We start from the raw sequence: 27,732 nt of genomic DNA on the forward strand, positions 1-27,732 counted from the left end.
AGGTGGCTTTGCCACCTCACTGTGTTTCAATCAGCCTGGTGCTACTGGTGCTGCACAAGCTTAACTTTGGGGCTCCTATTTTCAGAAAGCCCTGGGCTCCATTCCACCACTTGGCAGCTCCGCAGCTGAGCCAGCCTTTCTCCCAGCTCGCAAGAATTCCAGCCTTTCAGAGGATTACAGCTGTTTCTGAGGCATGGGAACGGAAAAGTCCTTAACGTGACTGACCCCCAAACTGCATCCTCAGGCATGCCTGGGTACGAACAGAGGTGAGCACAGTAATAGCAACAGAAACACCAGGAATGGGTCATGTGCAGCTCTGGAGTATTATGGGTTCTCACATGTGACACGGCCACTGAATTTTTTCACGGTGAATTCCACCTGGAAGGGAGGGCTAAGGATGGGAGTCACCACACACACATCCTTAATGAACTACCAGTGGCACCCATGACTCACTGCCTTCCTGCAGGGAAGCAATTCTCTGAGGCAGCAGTTTTAGGGTTTGACTGCCTTGTACACTCCACGGGGCTGAATCAAAACCAAAACAATTGCACACTCACTCTCCTGGGACTGCTTTTCCCTCCAATTTTAACTTGCCTTTGGTTCAAGAATCACAGCCATTTAAATTTAACCCTTTTTTTACACAATACCAGTCAACAAATTAATCATTTTCACAGAACTTTTTTTTATTTTAATGCCCTTGCTCTATGATGTGCAGTTCACAAGAAAGAGGCTAAGAAGCTAAGGGTGAGGTGAGATATTTCAGCTCAGATCATTCCCAAGAAACTACTGACACTCTGTGTAAAGAAAATCAAGCCTTCAGAAAGCTGTTAGGGAACACACTTAACACCATGAGCAGGGAACACACTTAAAACAGCATTAAAGCCTAGGAAGAGTGATCCTCAAAAACTGTAGCACCAACTGATGATGAAGCAGCATTCTCATGTGCTACACATGGCCTCATGTTCTCAGCACTTCAAATACAGCTCTATACAAATGAGATGTAGGACCACAGAATCACAGAATAGTCTGGGTTGGAAGGGACCTTAAACACCATCTCGTTCCACCCCCTGCCATGGGCAGGGTCATCTTCCACTATCCCAGGTTGCTCCAAGTCCTTTCCAACCTGGCCTTGGACACTTCCAGGGATCCAGGGGCAGCCACAGCTCCTCTGGGCAGCCTGGGCCAGGGCCTCAGCACCCTCACAGCCAACAATTCCTTCCCAATATCCCATCTAAACCTGCCCTTTGGGCAGTTTGAAGTCATTCCCCCTTGTCCTGTCCCTCCATTCCTTGTCCCGAGTCCCCCTCCAGCTCTCCTGGAGCCCCTTTATGCACTAGAAGGGGCTCCAAGGCCTTCCTGGAGTCTCCTCCCTTTCCAGGCTGAACACCCCCAGCTCTCTCAGCAGGACACTACACTAAAACCCCGTCAATGCTGACAAGTTCCACGGCTGCCCATTCCCCCCGCCGCCCCACAGGACACGGGACACCTGAGGAGGCCGCGGGACAACAGAGTAAACACCCTGTTTACATCCTGCCACAGCGCAGGGCCTATCACACACCGCCGGCTACTCCAAACGCGCGTTACTAGGAGCGCAGAGCAGCAGAAACCCTTTCTATAACACAAACAGCAAACGACAACCAACAACATCACACCAACACACACACGCGCACCCCTCCACCCCACCCACCCACCCACCTCCCTTCCTCCACCATCAGGGGCCGCGCGAACACGGATGTGAACACGGATGTAAACACGGCCTGGCGCGGACACCGCCGGGCGCGGGACCCACCCCGGTGGCCGCAGGGCGTGTGGACGCCGCGGGACACCCCTCACCGCCCCGTCCCCCCCCTCTCTCCCCCTCGCCCCTTCCCCCCGTGCCCCGTTACCTTGGCGCGGCCGCGGGCGCGGCGCGGGGCCCGCACGGCCTCGGCCATGGCCCCGCTGCACCCGCGCTCCGCCCGCACCGGACCGGGCCCGGGACACGCCCCCGCGGGCACCGGCCAATGGGAGAGCGGTACGGGAAAGGGGGCGGGGCCCCGAGGGGGGCGGGGCGGGCGTGAGGGGAGAGGGGCTACGCAGAGTGTCTGTGGGCACGCACGGTTTGGCAGGGCGATCCACGGACTGCCAGAGGGATCTACGGAGCGCTGTAGGGATCCACGGACTGCCATAGGGACCCACGGAGCCCTTTAGGGATCCACGGACTGCCAGAGGGATCCACGGACTGCCACAGAGACCCACGGAGCGCTGTAGGGACCCACAGACTGCCGTAGGGACCCACGGAGTGCCATAGGGACCTACAAGCGTCCATAGGACCCATAGAGCCCTGTAGGGACCCACAGACTGCCGTAGGGACCCATGGAGTGCCATAGGGACCTACAAGCGTCCATAGGACCCATAGAGCCCTGTAGGGCCCCACGGACTGCCACAGAGACCCACGGAGTGCTGTAGGGACCCACACATGGGGTCCATGGGGAAACACAGTCCACAGGAACCCACGGAGCACTATAGGGACCCGCAGACTGCCATAGGGACCCACGGAGTGCTGTAGGGACCCACACACCGCCCACGGGGAAAGACAGCCCATAGAGGCCCACAGACCAACTGTGGGACCCTCCAAGTGCTCTAGGAAACCAGAGACTGTCCACAGGGAACCACCATCCATAGAGACCCACAGACCATCCATGGGACCCTCAGAGCGCTATAGGGACCCACGGAATGTCCATGGGGGCCTACAGACCATTCATGGGACCGACTCACAGACTGCCCATAGGGGAGAAGGGTCCACTAAAGGAATCCACAGACTCTCCATAGGGGAGCTGGAGTCTGCTGTAAGGAGCCACAGGTCCTACATAGGGGTCTGGGGGAAGTCAGGGTCCACAGTAGGGACACACAGACTGTCCATTTGGACCCACACACCACTATAGGGCCAAGGTCCCCTGTACAGACCGACAGACCCTCCATAGGGGCTGGGAGGAGCCCAGGCTGCTGCCCAAAGGAATGTGAGATGAGAAGCCAAACCCCCACTAGCGAGGATGGCAGGTGTGAGATCTACCTGTCTCAGCTCCTGAGGCACCTCCAGCACAGTGGAAATGCTGGCTCAACCCCGGGCCAGGAACTGCTGCCTCTCAGATCCCAGCCCAGGCACCCAGCCATCCCAAGAGAGCCACGGCTGGAGCAGAGCCCAGGCTCCACAGGGAGGAGGAGTGACTTCTCCCAGTGCCCAGATGGATGAGCCCTCACAAGGTTCACTCGACATCACAGTCGACTTAATGGCCTTGAACAGGCAGTGTTCACTCTGTGGGATCCTGCACTTGGGGCTTGAGAAGCCCCTGCATTACTAGTGTAACCTGGAATGTGTAATATCTGTGGGTATAGGGGGGATGCATTGATCCTGACCACCTTCCTGGCCTTGTCTGTAGCTGGAAATCCAGCAAGAAGTCCTCATGGGAACTTCCTTTACAAACAGAGCTGTTTCCTTGTGATAATTTCTGAATTAGCTTGCAGGATCAGAAAAGGAGAGAGATCTGTCGACTCTGCCTCCAGGCAGAGTGCCCAGCACCTGAAGGATGTCAGATTTGTTTGCAATCCGTGTAAGTCAAAGAGTCACAGGGTGGTTTGTGTTGGAAGGGACTTAAAAGCTCATCCAGTTCCAATTGTCCTGCCATGGGCAGGGACAACTTCCACTTCCAAGCCCCATCCAGCCTGGCCTTGAGCACTTCCAGGGATGGGGCAGCCACAGCTTCTCTGGGCAACCTGTGCCAGGGCATCACCACCCTCACAGGGAGGAATTCCTTCCCAATCTAGCCCTGCCCTCTAGCAGTGGGAAGCTGTTCCACCTTGTCCTATTCACTTAATTCTGTCTTATAAAAGCTGTTGCCTTACTAAGGCGTTTGTTGTCTCTCGCACCCTGAGGAGAGAAGGCAGGAACTGCACAACTGGTTACCAGGGTCTGTAGGGAGGCCAGGCACTCCTGCAGGGTCTGGAAGACACCAGACCCCCCTGTGAGTCATCTCACCCTCAGTAAAGGGCTCCGGGGCAGGCTGGGCTCCTCCACAGGGGCCTGGGAGGAGGCTAAAGTCTTCTGCACCACTTGGAAAGCCATGAGGCAAGGGAAGGTGATGAAGGGGAGCTTATGAGGACAAAAAGCCATTTTGGCACCCATGGACACATAAACTTGTTTCCCAGTAGCTCCATGTCTGGCCACTCCTCTTCAAAGCTGGGTTTTCTTGGCCTAGGTCTGTGCGAACACTTGGTGTTTTCATGGAATCCTAGCCAATGAGGTTGTAAAAGACCACCAAGATCATCAAGTCCAACCATTCCCCCAGCACTGCCAAGGCCACCACTAACCCAAGTGGCACATCCACACAGCTTTTAAATCCATCCAGGGATGGGGACTCCACCACTGCCCTGGACAGCTGTGCCACAGCTTGACAACCCTTTCAGGGAAGAAATTTCCCCTAATATCTAACCTAAACCTCCCCTGGCACAACTTGAGGACATTTCCACTCACCCTATCACCTCTTCTCTGAGAGCAGAGCCCGACACCACCCCCTTGGCTCCCCCCTCCTGTCAGGGAGTTGCAGAGCCAGAAGGTCCCCCCGAACTTCATTTTCTCCAGGATGAGCTACCCCAGCTCCCTCAGCCACTCCTGCTGCTCCAGACCCTTCCCCAGCACCCCTGTTTTGGTATCACTTCTGTGCATTTAATGAATGTGCACTGGGGACCTCTGCATCCAGAAAAGCCTAACAGCAACTATTGTGCTCAGTCAGCAGAAAAGCCCCAATAAAGAAACCATGCCACGTATTGCAGAGCAGACACGCTTCCAGGGCAAACAGCCCTACGTGGTCAGCTGTGCATGCCTAATAGCAAGTACTTGTGCCAGTCTTTTTTGGGGTGTTTTCTGCCACATCTGTGTTGGTATTGAGCAAGGACTGAAAAAAAGGCTGAGCGAGGATATGCTCTGAAGGTGTCCCACCCCAGCCCCAACAGAAAGTGAACAAGACAATCTTTAAAAAAAACCCCACATACCCAACACGTGAGACTCAACATTTATTTTTTAAAATATGTATTTAAACAACTAAGACTACAGCAGGCTCCTTCGGAATAATACTTGTGTCCTTGGTCTTTCAGAAATAAAACAGGATAGCTGATTCCTTGGCACGTGCACTTTGCAGGAGGGCAGATGTCAGAGCTCACTGTCATCTTCCCCACACAAGAAAACACAGTAAAAAGCCCCAAGGACTGACAGGCTGGGACACGCGCTGAAGCCGTGCAGATTCAGCTGGAAAAACGTCATACAAATAGCAAATCCTGCTGCTCCAGGTCAGTCACCTGGCACCGGGTTTAGACTGGTAAATTGTGTGTTTATCCCCATGTCCTGTGTCCCTGTGTCCAGTGTCGTAAGGCACTGAGGAGTGGTCAAGCAGCACTGCACACAGGGACATCAGAGAGATCAGCAGCCCCGAAGCATGTGAGCTTCTGAATCAAAGTCATAATCATAAGATACATATATATATATATATATGGTAATAGAAAGGGCAGGAAGTTTGAGGAGATCTGGTCAGAAAACAAGTTTCATGGCTCCAGCAGTAGCTAAGTTTGTTTCCAGTGGTGCATGGTCAGAACAAGTCCAAAGTTTAGAGATTGTCAAAAGCTAATTAAATCATAGAATCACAGAACTGTAGAATGGTTTGGGTTGGGAAGGACCTTAAAGACTATCTAGTTCCAACCCCTTGCTGTGGGCAGAGACACTTTCCTCTAGACCTGGTTGCTCCAAGCCCCGTCCAACCTGGTCCCCAGAGCCTTCCAGGGACAAGCTGTACCATGAACCTAGAAACTCACAAACCCCTCATTGGAGAGGCATTTGGGAGATCTGAACAATGTCCTCCTGATCCTCAACAACACCATGGGATGTGGAACCTCCCAGCAGGTTTCTGGTGGCACAGCCCCTCACTGGGCAGCCGTGCTGTGAACTGCTGCACCAGGCAAGACACAAATCAAATTCCAGTGTTGGCACTTAAGCCTGGAGCACACCTACAGCTAAGCCAGACACACGGTGTAACTGTTGGTGCTCCCCTAAGTGAGATCCCCGAAAGATGAGAATAAAATTAAACCTAAATTACAAGTTTCATCCCCAGTAATGAGAAACTTTAGAGACAGGCGAAAGAGTAACCTGACATCTGAGCGGGATGCAGGTGCCCTGAACACAAGCCAGCGTGCCCAAAGCATCATGCAGCACTCCCTTTGGCACATATGAGCTAGTTATCTGGAGAGTGGGAGGCTCCAGCCGCTCCCAGTGGCTGCACTTTAGAAGAACTTCAAATCAAACACTTCTTCCGACACAAATCGCCCCTGTGTCTGGTCCTTTTCTTCCTCTGAGTTTGAAGATAGGATATCCATCCAAGAAGTTTGCTGATCAAAGGCACAGATTTTTTAGTAGGCACTTTCTGGATGTACAAATAATTATCAGTCCTCAAATATGTTTTTGAAAAGCAGAAGCACTTCAGACACTTCAGTGTCTGGGAATAATGGGAAACACCACCTGTGCCACGCTGGTCAGACCAACAGTGTCTTCTGCCTGGAAAACCTACAGGACAGGATCAACAGTGTCTAAACCACAGCTCCAGCTCAGAGAAGTGATGGCAGGGCAGGAGCATTACTTCCAGTTGGAAGTGATCCCCCTCAAATATCACCCTTTAACCAGTGGCCTTTCTTTCTCCACTGTCCCTCTTCCAGGTAGGTCCAGATTCGCAACATGGTTTTGGTTGGAAGGGACCTTAAAGCTCATCTCGTTCCACCCCCCTGGCATAGGCAGGGACACCTTCCACTAGACCAGGTTGCTCCAAGCCCCATCCAACCCGGCCTTGAACACTTCCAAGGGATGGGGCAGCCACAGCTTCTCTGGGCAATTTGTACCAGGGTCTCACCATCCTCACAGGGAAGAAGTTCTTCCTTATAGCTAACCTAAATCTAACCTCATTTAGTTTAAAATTCCCCTTTGTTGTGTTACTATCTGCCCAGGTTAAAAATCCCTCTCCCTCTTTCCCATAAGCCCCCTTTCTTCATCAAAAGTGAGTACTTACTGTGACTGCTAGAAATGTACCAAGCTGTAGCCATCAACTGTGGCGTAATCAGGCTCCCCTGAAACAGAGAGCACAAAAAAAATAGGTTTCCTCATGAGAAGTGCTCATTACAAGGCTTCACACACTGGCCATCCATGTTAAAGGGATGGGGTGCAAGGGTGAATGAGTCTCAAAGAGGTGTCCTATGGAGACAGGCTGGGAGAGCTGGGGATGTTCAGCCTGGAGAAGAGAAGGCTCCAGGGAGACCTGAGAACCCCTTGCAGGGCCTAAAGGGGCTTTAGGAGAGCTGGAGAGGGACCTGGGACAAGGGCCTGGAGTGATAGTTCCTCTGTGGGGCCAGAAAGCCCATAAAGCAATAACTCACCTGGTGCACTGGTCGGGGTGGGCAGAGGTCCCCTCCTGCACAAAAGGAAACACAGAGGTGAGGATCTGCATGGATACAGGACTCCCTTTGCCCTGGTTCTGCACTTCCCAGCTGACCTCCCAGAGCTGGTGGGAAGGCAAGAGGTTTGGCAACCTGGGCTTTATAGAGACATGGTGGGCTCACCACCCACAGCCTGCTTGGCAAACACAGGAATTGAAGCTGATATGGTGCAGGAGAGGAAAAAGCAGCCAAAAATCACTAAGCTGGGGGAAAAAAAATCACAATCATAGGTGAGCCTCAGGGTATGCCTTTGTACATGCCTTTGCCCAGAGTGAGACATCAGGAAGCCATAATTGGACAGGGCTCCTCTCCCAGTGTGGCAGCCAAAGTGGCACACTCATCCTTAGCACGAGTCTTTGGCCCTCATTGTTGCCTTGGCCCGTGGCAGAAACACCCTTCAGCCTGTCCTCCCAGCCTAGCTTCTGTCCCAAGGGAGTGAATTCAGCTCTGCAGTTCCTCCCTCTCCCCACACATGCCTTTAGCACTCCTCAGATGGACAGATCACAACAAGAACCATGCAAGGAAATATTTTCCTCTAATACTCCCAAGTCAAGCTTCCAATAGACTAAAAGGAATAAAATATGCCTTTTTCTTGGAGGGAGGGGGAGAGCATCACTTGCAATAGCAATTGCAATTGTACATGTTATGTCCCTTACCTTGATATAGGTACAGGCACTGGACTTCTTGCAGGAGTCACATTTCTCTGTGTATTGTAGTAGTTTTCATAAACAACAGGAGCTAGGAAAAGTTAACAGTAGTAAAGTACAGGCCTTTTATAGACATTAAATACTTCTCATACCAGCGGTCAGCTCCTATGTCTTTCCCCTCTCTGTGAAAATGCCTGACCAGGAAACTAAAACGGGGAGTGCTATCTTCAGGGACTGTTGAAACTGGCAGAGACTAGTGCTGCATGGCAGTGAACTAAAGGAGGAATGTTGCAAAACCAATGTTTTTTGCACCCCAGCTGATGCTGACCTGAGCAGCAGCTCCATGAGGAGTACAGGGCAGTCAGCACTACTTTGTGAGATTGTACTGAGATCTTACCTGGAGCCAAACTTCCAGTCTTGCGCAAATTTACAAAAAAATCAACATCCTTCTCAATGCTGCACATTTCTAAACTCTTGCGGATTTCCTCATATTTCTGCAAAAGGGAAATAAAATGCATTTCTATTACATCAGGTCAAAAAACAAGAGGGTTTTTCCCAACTGTCTATTAGACATGGGGAGAAATCCCAAAATTCACCCAGTGCACAAGCTGCAGTGACAGGGCAGTCACAGAATCTTAGAGTGGTTTGGGCTCAAAGGGACCTTAAAGCCCATCCCCCATCTTGTTCCACCCCCTGCCATGGGGGGCATGAACCCCTAGACCAGGTTGCTCCAAGCCCCATCCAACCTGGCCTCAAACACTTCCAGGGATGGGGCAAGCCACAGCTTCTTTGGGAAACCTGTTCCAGTGTTTCAGCACACTCAAAAAATATGTGAATCCTAGAGGAAAGCTCATCTGCCAGAGTTTTGGCCAAACCTTCTGCCTGCCCACTCATGCTGATGTCTGGTGGCCAACGAAGGGCCACAGTCCAACTCACACATAACACAGCTCAGAGCACAGGAAAACAAACTGAGCTCTGCTTTCCACACAGAAGAACGAGGACTTTCAGTTGAGGTACCTCATCATTCTGGACGCAGCCCAGGGAGAGCTGGTTGACGTGGAGCCAGAGGGCGTTACGGACATAGCTGATCCGATCACACTCCTGAGTCTCAAAGAACTGAAACAACACAAAAAAGACAAAAACGGCCACATCATCTTTGAAATGAGAGCAAATCTCCTTAACCCTTACTGCTTCTCGTTGCCAGGTGCCATGAAATGACAACTGCAAGGAGCAGATGGTGTTGGTCCTCTGCAGGAAACAAGGAAACAGCGCATCCTCCAGATTGCCCAGAAGAGAAATTATCCCTTTGTGCACCCAGATGAGTGTTAAGTGTTTGTTAAGCTCAGAAGGTCTGCAGGACCGATGTGAAGGGGGTCCCCCAGCACCTCTGGGGAGAACAAGCCAGATTCCTAAAGGCAGTACATGTTCCCTAGGCACCCCACGCTCCTGTGGTCCCATCTCACTTCCCTTCCACAGGTGTCCTAGAATCACAGAATCATTTAGGTTGGAAAAGCCCCCTAAAATCATCAAGTCCAACCAATCCTCCAGCACTGCCAAGGAGATCATTAACCCATGGCCCCAAGTACCACACCTACATGTCTTTTTAACACTTCCAGGCTCCGGGTATGGAGAAATAAATAAACAGTGGGGATGCATGAAATCAGAGGTGCATTGACTGGTTGGCCTTCTCCCTCTTTCCTGCCCAGCCCTTTTCCAAGCAGGTTTCAACCCAAGCCTTTTGAAATCAGGCATACCAGAAATCTGAATACAGGTATACCTTTTGAAATGTCCCCATCATAGAGGCTTCCAGAGACCCCAGACACCAAAAGCACACCGTCATTGAGGCAGTCACGCACACCACAGAACAGAGACAGCAAATTCCAGTTCAAAACAGAAAAGTAAAATCGCACCCTGATCAGAAATAACTTGGGAAGGAATCAGCACAGCTGGGAATGGGAAGGCTGTTTGCAAACCTGGGATAGAACCTCAGTCTCTGCAGTCCCTGTCCATGGAAAGTCTTTTAGAGTTTCAGGCAGAGTCTTCCAGGTGTTGCTGAGGCTCTAGGACATACTGGCCTCAAGTCACTGAGTATCCAGAGGCAACCATGGCTCTGGATGGTGAGTCATCCAGAGTGGCAGCTCTGGATGGCTCAAAGTGACAGCCATGCCAAACATGCAAGTAGGTAATGGGCAAAATGTCATGACCTTGACTCTGTCAATTTTAAAAGGTGGTGGAAAAATAAAAATAATTAAAAAATAGTGGAAACCTTGAAGTAGTGGGGCCTTGAATCAAGAAGCCAAGCTTTAGGCACACACAGGGTTAGCTGCAACACATCCTGCTGCTTCATTGCCAGGGGAATACACAGAAGGGAAATCTGTGCCGTCCCTGGGCCCTGCAGACAGGGGTGGACACCCAGAGGACCACACTGCCATGCAAAGGTGTTTGGGGGCATTTACCTCGCAAGCTTTGATGTGCTCCATCTGCCACTCTTCCCGGACCTTCTCCAGCATGGTCACATTCTGCTGGTAGCTCCTGTCTGCAAGAGAAATCACAGTGTCAGCTGAGGGTCAGCGGGCAGGGTGGGTTGGAATGAGATGATTTTTAAGGCCCCTTCCAACCCAAATCATTCACTGATTCCATGATTAACATTAATGTAAATACCCTTCACTAGAAGGTAATATGTGAAGCCTGAAATGGCTAGGACATCAAGGATAAAGTGGAAGGACATGGCCTTGGTGGTGTCATGCAGGCTTCTCCAGGGCAGGTGCCCATCGCTGGTATCTTGGGCATGTGTTTCTGAGGAGCTGTGCTTGATCCAAGAGCTGGAGCTTGCCCACGAGCCATGCCATGGCTTCACAACCACCTGCCCCTGGAAACATGTCCCTTGCCCTCCCAACATGGCATTTCCACTCACCAGAGTCCTCCAGAGCTGATTTTGTCTGAGCCAGCTTCACGAACAGCTGCCAAAAATGGGAGAGAGAAGGAAGGTGGAGGAGCGCCTGGGTGCATCCCCGAGGGCGCTGCAGCCCCACTGGTGAACACCACCAGCCCTCCTGTCTCACCCCAAAACCCAGAGCTGGGAGAAGAGCCATGGGGCGGGAGAGCTGACAAGAAGAGGCATCCCTTTCTCCCCCTGCCCCACCTCTCTGTACCTTCTCCTGCTGCTTCTGCGTCACCAGGTTTGCGTTGCGGTGCACGGCCTGTTCCGCCTCGTCCTTGTCCCGGCACCGCTGCTCGTACAGACGCTTGGCCTGGGAGAGACACCAGCACACAGCTCGGGTGGGAGCTCTGGGGGAGAGAACAGCCTACGAGGGCAGAGGTGGGCACAGGCTGCCAGAGAAGCAGGGGGTGGCACACAAGGTCCCAGGTGCCCTGTGGCTTAGGGGAAGCCTCACAAGACAAGCGGCATTTACAGATGGAAAGCTCATGGCAACCAAGTCCATGAGAGTGTCCAGAGGAGAGCGTGGGGAAGGGTCTGGAGCACAAGTCTGGTGATAAGCAGCTGAGGGAGCCGGGGGGGCTCAGCCCGGAGAAAAGGAGCCTCAGGGGGAACATTCTGGCTCTGCAACTCCCTGACAGGAGGGGGGAGCCGGGTGGGGGTCAGGCTCTGCTCCCAGGGAACAAGGGACAGGACAAGAGGCAACAACCTCAAGTTTTATCAGACAAGGTTTAGATTTAATATTCAGAAAAATTTCTTCACAGAAAGTGTTGTCAAGCCCTGGCACAGGCTGTCCTGGGCAGTGGTGCAGTCATCATCCATTAAAGTGCTCAAAAAGGGTGTGGACATGGCACTTTGGGACATAGGTTAGTGGTGGGCTTGGCAGTGCTGGTTAATGGTTGGACTCAAGGATCTTAAAGGGTTTTTATAACCTGAACAACTCTGTCATTCTAAATCACATTTATCCAGCCCTGAAAGGCTACCACTGGCCGTGCCTTCTCTGTAGCAACCAGTGACAGGACCCCAGGGAATGGTCTGGAGTTGTGTCAGGGAAGGTTTAGGTTGGATATTAGAAACCGGTTCTTGCCCCAGAGGGTGGCTGGGCACTGAACAGGCTCCTCAGGGCAGTAGTCACAGCACCAAGGCTGACAGAGCTCAAGCAGTGTTTGGATGATACTCTGAGGCTCATGGTGTGACTCTTGGGGATGGTCCTGTGCAGGGCTAAGGGCTGGACTCGATGATCCTCGTGGGTCCCGTTCAACTCAGCATATTCTGTGTTTCTGTGATTCTGTGTCCTTGGTGTGCCCTGAACACACCCTGCACACCACTCACACAGACTCAGCATCCAGTGTCACAGCAGAGGAGGAAAACCCTCTCATTTAAGCCTGCCCCAGCTCTGTGCTTGTGACTGAGCAGTGTTAACCCACAAGGCAAGAAACAGCAGCAGGTTTGCTTTACCTCCATGGTCTTCTTGTACTGCACATTCCTGTTTTTGTGAATCGCCTCCATGATCAGCTCTATCTGTGAAGAAAACAGGCCCAGAATCAGCACATCACTGACCATCAAAGCTCTACCACAGCTTGGGAAAGAGTCACAGAACAGACTGAGATGGGCTTAAGAACCTTCATCCACCCAAAGCATCTTCACAAAACTCATCTTTTATGCTTCTGTCTAAGCCTTGACTTGTGTATGCAAAGGAGCTCTACAAACTAAATATATAGCAATGTATAGTACTCTGTCATCTCCACAGGCTCTGACAAAGCTGGGAAGCCCACTCCCCTCTGCTAGTCCAAACCAGCCCCTGGTTTCCTTCATTTTCCAGAAAAAGGAATCTCAAGAAAAAAGTTAAAAGACTTGGCCATTTTATCAGACCCTATGGAGATCATACAGTGCTGTATATGAATGCTTCAAACCATTCCAAGGTGAGGCTGGTATCCCCGGGACTGAGCCCCTGCTGTGGCTGGCCCCAAAAACCACCCAAAGGAGAGGATGTGGCGATGAGAAGAAGGAAGTTGGAGGTTGCTGCACAGTTCACCAACATGGTTGCAACATGTAGGAAGAAACTCAGGACTTCCCAGCAGCAGCAGGCACGGGGGGCACAGAGGGGGCTGGGGAACAGCAGGACACAGCTCTGGGATTAGCCCACTGCCGGGGCAGGATCAACATCCTGTGGGAAGGCACGTCTTCCCACAGCACCCGACCTTTTTCCGATGCAGTTTTTGCTTTTCCCTGAAGTCCTCCATCTTCTTTGCTTCCTCCCGAAGGGTTTGCGCCAGCTGGATGTGACCTTGTCCCACATTGTCTATCTCTGCAAAGAAAAAATAACTTAAATAGATAGATAGATAGATATAGATATATATAGATACATATTCCTAAAGAGACCGTGTTTCTCAATTCAACTGACATCAAACTGGCCCCACGTCACACATCCCCTTTCAGAAACATGAAAAAGCAGCAGGTTGTTTGAAGCAGCCTCGGAGCAGCGCTCACCTACGTAAGGACCAATCCTTCTGGGACCTGCCCCCAAGTCTGAGGAAACTCCAGCTGAGAGAAGTTACTCAAACAAGCACAGTCACATCTCCCCCTCATGGGGGTGAATTTGGGCGCGTTTCAACACATCGCACCCTGGCACAGCTGAGTGAAGGATGCACTACCCCAGGCCAGCAGGCAGCAACTTGGGGCACAGAAAAACTAAGGCTAAAAAAATCTCAGGCTCCTCTTGCTGAAGGTGAGCAGCCACACCACGAAATGCCACCCCAGCCGGGTCACCGAGGCAGCGGAGCCAAATGGCAGCTCGTGATTCAACATTCCAAAGCTGTTCCAAACCCACAGCTTGGAATAGTCAGCAGTGGTGAGGGCAGAGCCATGTCAGGGATGTCCACAAGGGCAGCTGACAAAGCTGGCAGGCACAGGGTAGCAGAGTGCTCACCTTTAAGGTGCTGTCTGCCTTTAAGGTGCTGTCTGCCCAGTACCCCGGCAGGCTGTGACACAGGGAGATGAAGGGACTGTGTATGGTGGCCAAAGCATCATCTTTTACATGTTCCAATTAGAACCACTGAACCATTTAGGCTGAAAAAGCCCACTTAAGATCATCAAGTCCAAGCATTCCCTCAGCCCTCCCAAGCCCACCACTAACCAGTGTCAACAAGTGCCACGATTACATGGCTTTTAAACCCTTCCAGGGATGGGGACTCCACCACTGCCCTGGACAGCCTGTGCCTGGGATAGACAATCCTTACAGTGAAGAAATTTCCCTAATATCCAACCTAAACTTCCCCTGGCACAGCTTGAGGCCATTTCCTCTCATCATGTCCCTTGCTCCCTGGGAGCAGAGCCCAACACCCCACCTGGTTCCCCCCTCCTGTCAGGGAGTTGCAGAGCCAGAAGGTCCCCCCTGAGCCTCCTTTTCTCCAGGATGAGCCCCCCCAGCTCCCTCAGCTGCTTCTGCTGCTCCAGACCCTTCCCCAGTTCTGTTCCCTTCCCTGCACACGCTCCAGCCCCTCAATGTCTCTCTTGTCTGAGGGGCCCAGAACTGCCCCCAAGATTCAAAGTGTGAATTACTGTGTGTGTGTGTGTGAAGAGGACAAGCCTATCCAATAAACCCCAAGTGAGCTTCCCATGCACAGCTTTGATACACAACACAATCACAACCTCTGAGCTGCAGCCAGACCTGAAAGTCCAAGAGATCCCCAAAAGGACACCCTATGGGTCTCCTCTCCCATGGGTGCCCTGGAGCACTTTGTCCCAACCCCATGCACTGGGATGAGCCAGTCCAGGAGTACAGCCTATGCCGGACCCCATCACCACAACTTTAGAGGTTTCCCTGCCATTTTCTTCCTAAGAAGTTGCCTTCAGGCTTTGGCACAACCAAGTGTCCTGACAAGCATGAAGAATTACTTACGTTGCTTGAAAACATCCAGGGATCTCTTCAGTGTGCTGAAAAACACAGGAGGAGCATTGAAAAGAGTGGAAAAACATGGCCAGGCACAAGTATCAGCAGAGCACCTCTCCCAAAACAGTCCCTCCCAAAACAGTCAAAGCAACTCAAGGTAGGTTTATTTACCCTCTTTATACCTCTGGCTTTTTCTCTCTGAGGTATAGCACAGCTCGCTTGCTTTGAGATCTCCTTTACATCTTTCTGAACATTGGATGCTATCAAAATTCTAAGTTTCATGATGAGTGTATCAGGCAACCTTCCTGAAGCATAATTTTGGGCACACGAACACCTTCTACATGGTGCATTGGCCTGTGGTTGGAAACTTAGAGAACTTTTCTCCCTGTTAATTTCAGAAACATTTTATGTGACACAAAACTGTAAAAACAATGATCAGAGAATGTCAGACTCGGCATGTATAAAGTAGAGAAAAAAAAAAGGGAGCAGAAGGTGCCGAGGGTCACTGGAGAAATGGAGACCCACTCATGGAGCCACGGTGGTCACAACATGCCGGGCTTTGAAGATTTGCATGGTTGGACTCAACCTGTACTTCCCCCTGGCTACAAAACCAGTCAAGAGTGAACTCTTGGGTCTCATGATCCTCGGCTTTCTGCTGAACCACCAGTCCACACCTCACCTGAGCATCCACAATGCTTTGGTTAGTCTATGGCTGGTGGGAACTTGGTGGAGTCTGGCTCAAAGCAAAGCAGTACCCAGCTGGGGCACTGTTCATTCATGAGAATGGTTTCAGCTCATCTTCTGGGCGTCCCAATCACATTTCAAAACACTGTTTTGTCTCTCACAGTCTCCTTCCTTCTCTTCCTCCTTCTTTGTTCCATGGACACCCATAAAAGCAGAACACACACAGCATTGTGAACTTACTTCAGCTCCGTCTGCCCACAGGGCTTCTTCTTCGACAAGTTGATGAGCTCTTTGCCATATTTTTCTTCTATAATTGCCCTGTTGAGAAAAGAGAGGAGTGAGAGAAAGTTCCTAATTCAGAAACTAAGACTTGTTAGCAGTGGAGGTCAAGACCTGCTCTGAACTCCTGACCTGTGCCAACCAGGTTTTCCAGTGGAAACACTTGGCTTTGCTGTGTCTGTGGTCCCGATATGCTGCTCTGCCCATCTCCCCTGGGCTGATGGGTTCAAGGATCACCTCCACAGGTGATGGAGGACTAAGCTGCCTGTGCCTGGCTGGAAGATGCAGCCAGGTGACTCACCTAGGTAGGTTTTTTCCCCTCAGTTTCCTATGGAACAGGGCTTTTGAGATCCCTCGGTCTGTCCACACTAAGTACTTTTGACTCTGACCTGGCTGATTTATACCAAATGAGACAGGAAGGGAGCGGGCACCTCAAAGACAGCTTGGCCACTGGGCATGCACCCCAAAGCTCAGCTCAGGCATTTCAGCCCTTCAGGGCTTTTTTGAATGAGACAATAAGTACTCTCTGGACCTGCCTCTGATCCTTACGGAGAACACCTGAAGAAGAGGCCAAATCTTGTGAGGTAACAGAAATATCACCTTTGAGAGATCCTTTTGTCCTCCCCTCTTGAAAGGATGAGAGGGGGGAAAGAGAGTCTATGTGTTGCAGTACAAGAACCAGCTTTCTGCAGCTGCTTTGAAGTTCAGCACAGACAACCAGGGCTGGACTTGCTTGGTCAAATGTAGGTATCTCAACCTAGGCAACCCTAACTGTCTGCAGTCAGTGTAAAGAAACAAGTCCTGCTAAAAGCTGCATTAGAAGGTCTACTGGATAAAATAAATAGCTTCCTAAAATGCCTGTATCTCCTAACACAGATGCAAACACCTGTGTTGTCGACTCTTGAGTCTGGCAGTGAAGGTTCACCCGGCTTAACTCTTTAGAAGCTCCCAAAGCTTGTAGAGAAACGGGAACAAGATAAATATCATAAATTGATTTTTTTTTCCCCTCTGTCTAACAACATTCACATGAACTTCATTTGGGACAAAGCATCCAACAGGCACGTTCTCCATGGCTGGAACTGTGTTAACAGCCCTGCTGTACACGGAGAACTGAGCCATGTTTAGAGAGAGGTGCCAGTAGCAAGTCCAGGTCCAGCCTCTAATCTCCTTCTGGAAAGACACATTGGTGGCAACCTACACCTACTTCAAGAACAAAGAGGACACAGGGTGTGGAGGAGGCTTTTGGCACTCTCTCACGTTTGTCACAAATGAGGGGGACACGATTCTCAGGGTCCAGTTCCTCAGCTGGAAAGCCCAAATTTTCCTGGAACATGAAATTATAGCCTAAAGAGATGTAGGTGCATTAGACACTTTTAAGTGCAGGTTCCCCTCCTGTTCACCCCCATTATGTTTGCCTCAGGCTGCTCTGCACCAAGTCATCCAGTCATAGGTTGTTTTTTTCCAGTTCTCATTACCAAAATTACATTAATTCAGGGTTGTTCTACAATGCTCTTCATATTTAGCCATTGCTAACCAGGTGAACCATAAAGCCAGACCCTCTCAGTTGTTTTTGTAGCCACAGAACCTCTGCTTAAGTCATATTCTCTGATTAATAAAGGCAAAACCTAATGCTACTTCTTTTTAGCATTAAATCTATGAGCTGTTCTTAATGTACAAAGACAAATTCAGGACAAGGCCCTGCCTCTCCTACGCCAAAGTTCTCACCTGATCTTCAGCAAGGTGAACAGCAAGGTGAGCTTCATGGCAGAGCATTTTAACATAGTGGACAGTTAAACACAACAGAAATCAAACTGGGAGTACCAGGAGTAGGAGTAGTGCCACAGCCTCACTTCCCAGGCTCAACCCAACCCGTGATCAGAGGCAGCTCCCTACCTTTCCTTCAGGAAGTCTTCAAACTCCTTGCAGTTCTTCCTGCCATCGTTCAGGTGTTGGATGATGCTGTCGTAGCCAACGGTGCTTGTCAGATCCGTGCTCTGAAAACACAGGAGTCACATCCTCATCAGTGCAGTCCATGGACACTGCCACCTCCAGAGGCATTTGCTCAGGCAACGGCTCAGGGAGAGCAAGTGTGCAAGTGCCTCTTTATGAAATAAGATCTTTCTTTTTAAGGGGTGGGAGAGACTCCTGGATGAGAACGATGTATGGGACAAGATTTTCAGAAAAAAGAAGAGCTCAGTCCAGCAACAACGTATGTTCCCATCCATGTTCTCAAGTGCCACATCCACATGTCTTTTAAATCCCTCCATGGGAGGTTTCCAAAAGAGCTGTTTCCAGGCAGGAGGAGCTCCTGACTCTGAAGGAGCTGGGGAGGGTTGTATCCTGTGAAACCAGCCTTAACAGCACCTTCTGGACAAGTTTGGTACGGAGAGAATCAAAAGGACCAGCATGACTGGGGGTGTTCACCGGGAGAAAAAAAGGCTCCAGGGTGACCTTAGACCCCCTTCCAGGGCCTAAAAGGGCTCCAAGAGAGCTGGAGAGGGACTTTGGACAAGGGACTGGAGGGACAGGACGAGGGGGACAAGGCTTCCCACTGCCAAAGGGCAGGGTTAGATGGGATATTGGGAAGGAATTCTTGGCTGTGAGGGTGCTGAGGCCCTGGCACAGGCTGCACAGAGAAGCTGTGGCTGCCCCATCCCTGGAAGTGTCCAAGGCCAGGTTGGATGGGACCTGGATCAACCTTCTCTAGTGAAAGGTGCCCCTGCCCATGGCAGGGAGGTGGAACTGGATGAGCTTTAAGGCCCCTTCCAACCCAAACCATCCAGGGATTCTGTGACTGCCCATGGGATGTCCCAAAGGGAGGGCTGGCTGCTGCAATGGAAGAGGAAGTGCAACACGGAGAGCACAGAGCCACGGGCACAGAAGATTTAAAAGCATAACAGACTAAGCCCAAGACAGGTATGGAGGGTGGGGGTTGCACCTAGCCCTGCCAAAACAAAGTGGGGCAGAGGGACAAGGATCTCTACTCCTGCCCTCCCACAGCTGTCCTGGTCCTTCCTGCTGGGCAGAGCTCTGAGCCCATGTGCTATTTACAGGACAGCCCATGGAAACTACAAACAGATGATTTCAAGGTGACAAAGCAGCAGCTGATGTTTCCCAAGCCCACAGGATGTGCATCCCCCTTCCTGATCTGCTGCCTGGATTTGCACCATCCTCCCAACAGGCTTGATGAGGAGCAGGATTTTGAGTGCTCCTTGTAATGTTTTGGGGTTTGTTTGCACTTGCAGGCAAAAGAGGGGCTGAAATGCTCTAGTGGGGATGTGAAAACATGAAATGGCTGAGTCACAGCTGAAAGACAAGTTGCTGAGCTTGACAATTCCATCTTCTGCCCCACTCTACATGGAAAACCCCTGCAGACACACACCCTACGAAATATTGACATTGGAGAAACATAGAATTATAGAATTGTGTAAGTTGCAAAAGCCCTCAAAGACCATCGAGTCCAACCATTTCCCCAGCACTAACAAGGCCACCACTAACCCTTGTCCCCAAGTGCCACATCCACAGGGCTTTTAAATCCCTCCAGGGATGTGGACTCCACCACTGCCCTGGGCAGCCTGTGCCAGGGATGGACAACTCTTACAGTGAAGAAATTGCCCTAATATCCAACCTAAACAATGTCCTCTGGCACAGCTTGAGGCCGTTTCTTCTCATCCTGTCCCTTGTTCTCTGGGAGCAGAGCCCAATCCCCCTCTGACTCCCCCCCTCCTGTCAGGGAGTTGCAGAGCCAGAAGGTCCCCCCTGAGCCTCCTTTTCTCCAGGATGAGCCCCCCCAGCTCCCTCAGCCACTCCTGCTGCTCCAGACCCTTCCCCAGCTCCGTTCCCTTCCCTGCACACACTCCAGCCCCTCAATGTCTCTCTTGTCTGAGGGCCCAGAACTGCCCCAGCACTGGAGGTGCCTCAGCAGTGCCAGCACAGGGAGGGCACTGCCTTGGCCCTGCTGCCACACCACAGCTGGGTTAGGTCCAGCCACTGCCACCAACACCCACAGGGCCCTTCCCAGTTTTCCAGCCCCTCTGCCCCAGCCTGGAGCTGCAGGGATCTATTGAGACACAATGGCAGGACCTGGCACTTGGTCTTGTAGAAACTCACACCGTTGGCCTCAGCCCACTGATCCAGCCTGCCCAGATCCCTCTGCAGAGACTTTGTGCCCTCCATCACTCTGTCCCAACCTTCCCAAATGGACACACTGTTCATGGACCATCTCTAGGAAGATATGTATTTATGCTGAGCTCTCAGTGTATGTCCTCAGCCTTACATGCTTAGAGAAACACACCAGAGGCTGGATGACTATTTTAGCAGACAGAAACACAGTGCAACCATGCTGGCTGTGCTGTCCTTGCTCAGAGTCCGCATAGCCACAAAATCGCTCAGGGTCCTGCAGAGGTTGAGACAAAAAGAAATGCTTGTGCTGGTGTCTGCAGGGAGCAGGGTGAGGAGGTGCTGCACAAGGCTGCAGGTCCTACCCACCCCAAAACCAGGTGGGCACAACAGGAGAGACAAAAACTCATCGTGAGGAGGAAAAGGACTCGCTGCAAATTCACCCACCTGAGACCATCACCCTGCAAAAAGCAGGATTACTTTTTGATTAATAATTTTCCCTTTGAAGTTTCCTTCCCCTACACCAATGCACCTCTCCTGCTCATTCCAGAGACTCCATCAGCAATGGACTATCCCGCCTTCGTGAAATTATCTCTCCCCACAAACCCCACCTTGTTCCTTTGAAAGGACGACCTGAGGGTTTCATAACGCTGCTGATTAGTTCCACCAAGCCAGTCCCCGTTTAGAGAAGGACAACAAGGGAAAAGGGGAAGTGAAACAGCCCAGCCAGCATCACACCATGAGTCAGCAGCCAGGGAATAAATCCAGGAGCCTGGGGTTGCAGTTCCCCAGCCATGGGTTGCTTTAGCAGCATCTACTAAATACACTGCAGAGAGCAGAGCATTGTCTCAGTAAAAGCAAAATGACCAAAATTTCAGTCTCCAAGCTGCAAGCTGTCAGCCCACAGATCAGAACTGAGGTGGTTTTTAGCGTTATTGTCATTTCTGTTTTTGCTACACAGTTTTACAGGACAAAATTGCTCTGATGAGACCCAAAGCTTTGCTCTTGGGTTAACTGAAATACGTGGAAGAGCAGGCTTGTGGAGAGCTAGACGTGTACTAAGAAAGTGGAAAAAACTGTGAGAAAAGACCTCCTATAGTGAAAGAAGAAGAGCAGGTTGCAAAAACAAGTGAAAACAAAACCTCATGCTTGCTCAACGTGTGGCAATCACTACAGGCCAGGCAAGGGCAAACAAACACGAGCTTTTGGGTATTTTTGTTTTTGCACAGCTCTCTCACAGACATGCAGGAAGCACAGGTTGTGGGAGGGACCAACACGGGAGTGGGGACATTCAGGGCAATGCATGTTCAGCTTCAGGCATGTCTGGACTTCAGTCCCTGGGAGAGCAGGAGCTGCAGCAGGGTGCAGAGAGCAAAACTCGTTATTTAAGGAAGTTTACCATCCTGTGCTGACACCCAAGAGCATGAGCAAACTCGAGTGCAGAGAGCAAAGTGGCCCTGTGCCTTCCCAAATCATGGGCATCATGTCGTCAGCTCCAGCAGGGACCAGGCTCCAGTGCAGGAACACACACAGCATCCATCAAAGAAACCAGAACTGATGTGGTTTAAAGCTCAGTCAGTCCCCAGGTGAGGCTGGAAGCACAGCCCTGCTACCCTGACAGAGAAAAGGGTGGGCTGCAGCTTATCATAGAGTCATAGAATCCCAGGATGGTTTGGGTTTCAAGGGACTTTAAAACCACCCATCTAGTTTCCCATGGGCAGGGACACCTTCCACTAGCTCCAAGCCTTGTCCAACCTGGCCTTGAACACTTCCAAGGATGGGGCAGCCACAGCTTCTCTGTGCAGCCTGTGACAGGGCCTCACCACCCTCACAATAAAGAACTAACAAAAGTTCACTATCCCAACAAAGAAATTCGGTGGTCACCACTCACAACCAGTCACATTCCAAAGCTGGAAGATCCAATACCAAAACTGGCCTAGCTTTGGAGGGTTTGGTTATTTTCAGACTTTGTCCCATCAGTTGAGGCACCCCTCCTCTGCAGCTCTGCCAAAGTCTTGCTTTCTCATTGAGCTGTCCTAACCACTACAGAATTGCCCCTCACCAGAGCAAAGTGCTTTTTTAGCAGTATTTAGGGTTTCTGCAGGTAGAGTGTGATGGTGAGTTTAATTTGGGGGGGAAAAAAAAAGACATTTTGTTGGACCATCAGATAAGAAGCTGAGCCAGCACCACCATTAAGGAACAGGGTGTGTGTGGCAGCATCTGCCACCTGCCCAGGATCATGCAGAGATGGTCCTCTTGATCTCACCTTGTTTGACAGGTCAAGAACCTACTCAAGATGAATGTTGTGCCTCACCATGCTCTTTGTAGCACTAGGACAAGGGATGATGGTTTTAAACTAAAAGAGGGGAGATTCAGATTTGATAGAAGGAAGAAATTGTTGAAATTCTTCATGAGGAGGGTGGGGAGGCCCTGGCACAGGTTGCCCAGAGAAGCTGTGGCTGCCCCATCCCTGGAAGTGTTCAAGGTCAGGTTGGATGGGGCTTGGAGCAACCTGGGACAGTGGAAGGTGGAAGGGGATTGGACTAGATGACCTTTAAAGGTCCCTTCCAAATGAAACCGTTCTATAATTCTAAGAAATCACTTGCTGCAGCAAAGACTTCTGCTTCCATTTTTGCCTCAAGCGAGGTAATATAAGAGGAATATTGCAGGAGGAAGTGTGTGCAGACTCACAGCACCCAGCAGCAAACGGAAGCTGGACACGCAGACCTCCACACTTCATCTAAATGTGGTTTCTTATTTCCCATCTCTTGCTCCCCCCTCCCTCCCCAGCCCTCACAGCTGATGCACAGTCACCAGTACGTGGTGTGGCGATTGCTGGGGGTGGTACCTGCGTTTTCCATGGGCCGAACCACCACAGCAGGGCCTCGATCTCTCCACTGAGTCACATTCACCACCCTCCTGTCCAACATGAACCCCAGCTCCTGCCCCAGGCACGTTTCCTTGGCCAGGGGGTGGGGGTGGGGGGAGTGATTGAAGCACAGAGGCTTAGAAGGGAAGAAACCAAGCAAAATCTCAGGCAGTACCAATGGTTTTGGGCTCAGCAAGAGTTGGGGATTATTCAGTAAATAGCCATGTTTGCAACAGAAGGGGTGAGGTAGGAGTGAGTACTCCATGGCATGCCCCATCCCCTCCTTACTTGGGGGTTTGGTGCTACTCTGGCCCTGGTATTTTCTCCCACTGAGCCCCCTCCTCCAGGATCCTCCTTCAAAAAGCTCCACACCATGGCTGGAGAGGGACAAACCAGGCAGAAATGGCCGAAGTCAGCCCTGTGGCAAGGAGATCTTCTTCAGCCCAATGTGCCACTGAGGCACCACAAACCATCCCTGCTCAGCACTCCTGGCATCACAGTTATTCCCCTCAGCCTGGCAGAAGCTGCCACCACCCTTGCATCCCTTCCCTCCGCACATTTGCAAAGCAAAGAGAGCACACCTTGGAAAACTTCTTGGCAACAAACAGCTGAGAAGCAGCTGCTAGTTGCAAAGTCGGCTTTATTCTCCGTGCCAGGTTTGATACCTGTGTGGGATTTGCATATTTGACAGCTCTATGCCAATTAAAACACTAATGACACTGGTGCTCTGCATTTATTGCACAAAACACAGGAGCTCCAAACGTGGTGTCTGCTCCTCCTGGGGCCTGTGCTCCTCTCCCCCATCCTGCAAGATGGGAGCTGCTTCCAGGGAACATCTGAGAAACCCCGAGCACCATTCACAGATGGGGTTTTTCAGCCCCAAAAGACACAATTTTGTAATTTACTTCCTGGTTGCCGATACCTGGAACAAAGGTCTACCACAACAAGAGGAACTGAGCGGCCACAGAGCTGACGCTTCACAGCAGATATGTGGCTTTTCTGCACTTCTCCTTTCAGAAAAGCACAATTCACACTCAGAAGAATAAATTGTGGTTTTCCCCAAAGTGCGGCTTTTCCTCTGCGGCTCAGCAGCTGACAGCAGCACACCGAGCACCAGCACATCCAGTCTGGGATTAGCTCCACATCAAAGGACCATTTTTGGCTATAGTGTCTCCAAGTAGTTCACTGATGGCCAGTTAATGTTATCAGACCCTCGGACTGGCATTGATTTCCTCCAGCATGGCAGTGCCTGCTTGCTGGGATTATTTTGGCTGCACGGAGCAGGTTGCAAAGCCACAACTCCCAGGACATGTGTGGGTGGGCAGTGCCTGCTGGGGATCACAGAATCACAGAATGGTTTGGGTTGGAAGGGACCTTAAAGACTATCTCGTTCCAACAACCCCTATCACAGGCAGGGACACCTTCCACTAACCCAAGTTGCTCCAAGCCCTGTCCAACCTGGCCTTGAACACTTCCAGGGATGGGACAGCCACAGCTTCTCTGGGCAACCTGTGCCACTGTTTTATCACTCCAGGATGCCCAGAGCTTTCAGCAAAGTCACCCCACGACCACGATCGCTTTGGAGCCCACTCTAACCAAAGAGGGGTGACCCCCCACCTCCAGCTGTGACCCCCGCGACCCGGCTGTGCCCCCCGGCTCCGGCTGGCCCTGACCCCGGTGCCCCGGTCCTGCTCACCCAGAAGTGGTCCCTGAACCGCGCCTCCCGCATCCTGCCGCTGCCACCGCCGCGCTCCGCCGCTCCCGGCGCCGCCCGGCCCTGCCCGGCGAGTCCCCACCCACGCACGGGAACACCCTCCGTGGGTCGGGCGGCGGGACGTGCTGGGTTATATCGGCGGGGAAGGGAGCTCGGCGTCAGCGCTCCGTGGGAGAAGCCCACCCGTGACGGCCGGACCAGGGACCCGCGCGGCTTCGCGGAGGAAACACGGGGCGCAGCAGGAGCACCGCGCGACCCGCAGTGCCCTGCCCGCCCGGCTTGGGGTTGGCGGAGTGTTCTGGGATGGTTTCATGGAACCACAGAATTATTTAGGTTGGGAAAGCTCTCCAAAGACCATCGAGTCCAACCATTCCCCCAGCACTGACAAGCCCACCACTGACTCTTGTCCCCAGGTGGCACATCCACACAGCTTTTAAATCCCTCCAGGGATGGGGACTCCACCTGCCTTACGCAGCCTCTGCCGGGGATAGACAACCCTCTTGGTCAAGAAATTTTCCCTAATATCCAACCTAAACAATGTCCTCTGGCACAGCTTGAGGCCGTTTCCTCTCATCCTGTCCCTTGTTCCCTGGCAGCAGAGCACGACCCCCCTGGCTCCCCCCTCCTGTCAGGGAGTTGCAGAGCCAGAAGGTCCCCCCTGAGCCTCCTTTTCTCCAGGATGAGCCCCCCCAGCTCCCTCAGACGCTCCTCATAAAACACAACCCTCCTTCACCACACCCATCCCGTGTTACCCACAGTTTGTAAGGGGGCCTCTGCCTGAGACAAAGCACTGCGTGAGCGACCTCTGAACAGTGCTTTGAAAATAGGAGGTAGAACACAGTGTGCTGGAATGCCTGAATCACATCCACTGCCCTGACCTGCTGCCTCTGCGTGAACACAGGGACAGCTAAAACGGTCCACTAACGCAAAAAGAGGCATTTTCCACTTACTGAAATAAAACGCTCAGTTGTAACCTGAGGCTGATTTAGGCAAACTGAGCCTGTGCACGCTCCTGACAGAAGAGAGCACAAGCCCTCACCAGGAATCCACATCACCAAGCAACTAAAGGGGCTCCAGGAGAGCTGGAGAAGGACTTGGAACAAGGGATGGAGGGATAGGACAAGGGGGAACAGCGGGGTTAGAGGGACAAGAGGGCAGGGTTAGATGCGATATCAGAAAGGAATTCTTCTTTGTGAGGATCGTGAGGCCCTGGCACAGGTTGCCCAGAGAAGCTGTGGCTACCCCATCCCTGGAAGTGTCCAAGGACTGGCTGGACAGAGCTTGGAGCAACCTGGGCTAGTGGAAGGTGTCCCTGCCCATGGCAGAGGTTTGGATGTCAATCATCCTTAAGGTCCCTTTCCAACCAAATCACCCTGTGAGTCTGTGATCCACTGGCCATTTCCCAGCTTCCCAGCCCCACCCCGTGGCCAGGGCAGCCCATAGCACCACTCAGGACCTGGGACCCATCCTCCAAAACCCTTCACTCTGACCCGACTGGTGCATTTTTACCACACGGTGCTTTCATGAGGAAGTTCTCGCCTTCCTACATCTCAGCAGCAACAGGGCAGAAACCAGAACCTTGGAATATTTCTCTCTTATGTTACTAGAAACAGATACATCTCTGTGCAGTTTTGGACTAGGGCACCCCTGAGCTCGGTGCTTTCCAGCTGCGTCAGCAGAAGATGGCACAGCAACACCAAGAGATAACCAGCGTTCAGCCAACATGCAGGAACAGAGTCACAAGCTGTAAACTTTATCCTGGAAGTGACAAATGATGTTGGCCAGGTCAGAATAAAAAGGTTCCACAACATTCCCTCATGCCTGTGAAGCCCCTGAGCCACCTGTTCTGGATCTGTGCACGGAATAAACAAAACAGAAATCCCTCCTCCTGGAGCACAGCACTAACTCTTCCCAGAAAGGTGTCTGATACTCCTGGACTAAAAATTTTTCCCCAGTACAGCAGAGCCTGTTTGTTAGCCTGGAGCTGTGTGAGAATGCTTCCAGCTGCTTGTTTGCACTGGGAGGCAGGATGCTCCCCTGCAGGAAAGTTAACTGGGGACAGTGGGTGTGCAGGCTCCACGAGGATTAAGGGCCACGCTCCACTGTACCAGACTGAATACACCACACAAAATGGAGAGGCTTTGAACTATCCCCCATCCCAGATCGGTGCAACACTGGGATCCTGTGCCTCACACAGCAGTCAGGAAATGGAAGAGCTCCAGCTCTTCATGGACCTGTTGGAGCAAGTCCAGAGGAGGCACGAATTACTAGGATGGAAAACCTCTCATAACAAGGAAAGGCTGAAAGAATTGGGATTGTTGAGCCTGGAAAAGAGGCGGCTTCGGGTTAACCTAATTGCAGCCTTCCAGTACCTGAAGGGAACTTACAGAAAAGATAGAGACTATTTACAAAGGTCTGGAGTGACAGGACAGGGGGAATGGCTTCCCACTGCCAGAGGGTAGGATTAGATGGGATATTGGGAAGAAATTCTTTATTGTGAGGGAGGTGAGGCCCTGGCACAGGTTGCCCAGAGAAGCTGTGGCTGCCCCATCCCTGAAGTGTTCAAGGCCAGGCTGGACAGGGCTTGGAGCAACCTGGGCTAGTGGAAGGTGTCCCTGCCCATGGCAGGCGGGTGGAATGAGATGGCCTTGAAGGTCCCTTCCAACCCGAACTACTGTAGGATTCTAGTATTTTAATCTCTAACTGTTACTACTGTAACAGCTACACCTGCAGTTGTCCTGAGACACAAGGACCAGTCTTCCAAAGGCCCGGCACCAGGATGGGTCACCAGGCAGCAATTCCAAGAAATACTCTGTCACAGTTTCAGGCAGTTAAAGAGATTCCTGCAAGGTCCAGCAAATTACCCTCGTGACAAGACAGCACAGGTGCCTCCCCAGCTGCACTGCCCTTCTCCAGGATAAGCTGCCTGGCACCAAGGATGAACACCCTGAGAACATCTCTCAGCTCTGTCACCCTCCTGCTCCATGTCAGGGGAGTTTGCTCACCCAACAGTTAAGATGCCCCCTGATGTCCAGGGGAGTTCAGCTCTGTGTTCTACAGATGCAAGCAGCCAGCCAGAAGGCA

General features: G+C 51.7%; 2 protein-coding genes across 4 annotated transcripts in view; both read right to left on the reverse strand.

Annotated features, from left to right (window-relative positions):
* The window catches only part of EPG5 (ectopic P-granules autophagy protein 5 homolog), a 57,987-nt gene extending 56,050 nt beyond the window's left edge, over positions 1–1,937 (reverse strand). For both annotated transcript variants that reach the window (XM_027656063.1, XM_027656062.1), the window contains exon 1: positions 1,887–1,937. In XM_027656063.1, coding sequence (XP_027511864.1) covers positions 1,887–1,934 — 48 coding nt within the window. In that variant the 5' untranslated portion in view covers positions 1,935–1,937. The remainder of the gene's footprint in view (positions 1–1,886) is intronic.
* A 3,112-nt stretch (positions 1,938–5,049) lies between these two features.
* PSTPIP2 (proline-serine-threonine phosphatase interacting protein 2) lies at positions 5,050–24,703 on the reverse strand. 2 transcript variants are annotated; one of them, XM_027656067.1, is made up of 15 exons: positions 24,631–24,703; positions 17,840–17,940; positions 15,908–15,985; positions 14,993–15,027; positions 13,293–13,399; positions 12,550–12,612; positions 11,306–11,404; positions 11,068–11,113; positions 10,610–10,689; positions 9,171–9,269; positions 8,551–8,647; positions 8,163–8,244; positions 7,447–7,481; positions 7,083–7,140; positions 5,050–6,411 (listed from the first exon to the last, which is right to left on the reverse strand). In XM_027656067.1, exons 1-14 carry the CDS (start codon positions 24,661–24,663, stop codon positions 7,091–7,093), a joined length of 1,005 nt encoding a protein of 334 aa, XP_027511868.1. In that variant the 5' UTR covers positions 24,664–24,703; the 3' UTR covers positions 5,050–6,411; positions 7,083–7,090. The 2 variants fall into 2 exon arrangements, with proteins under 2 accessions (XP_027511868.1, XP_027511867.1); XM_027656066.1 differs by having other exon boundaries at positions 5,050–6,586.
* Between the last annotated feature and the right edge of the window lie 3,029 nt (positions 24,704–27,732).

This window comes from Corapipo altera, unplaced genomic scaffold, assembly GCF_003945725.1.
Source record: "Corapipo altera isolate COAL_440 unplaced genomic scaffold, ASM394572v1 61553, whole genome shotgun sequence".
Classification (NCBI taxonomy): Eukaryota; Metazoa; Chordata; class Aves; order Passeriformes; family Pipridae; genus Corapipo; species Corapipo altera.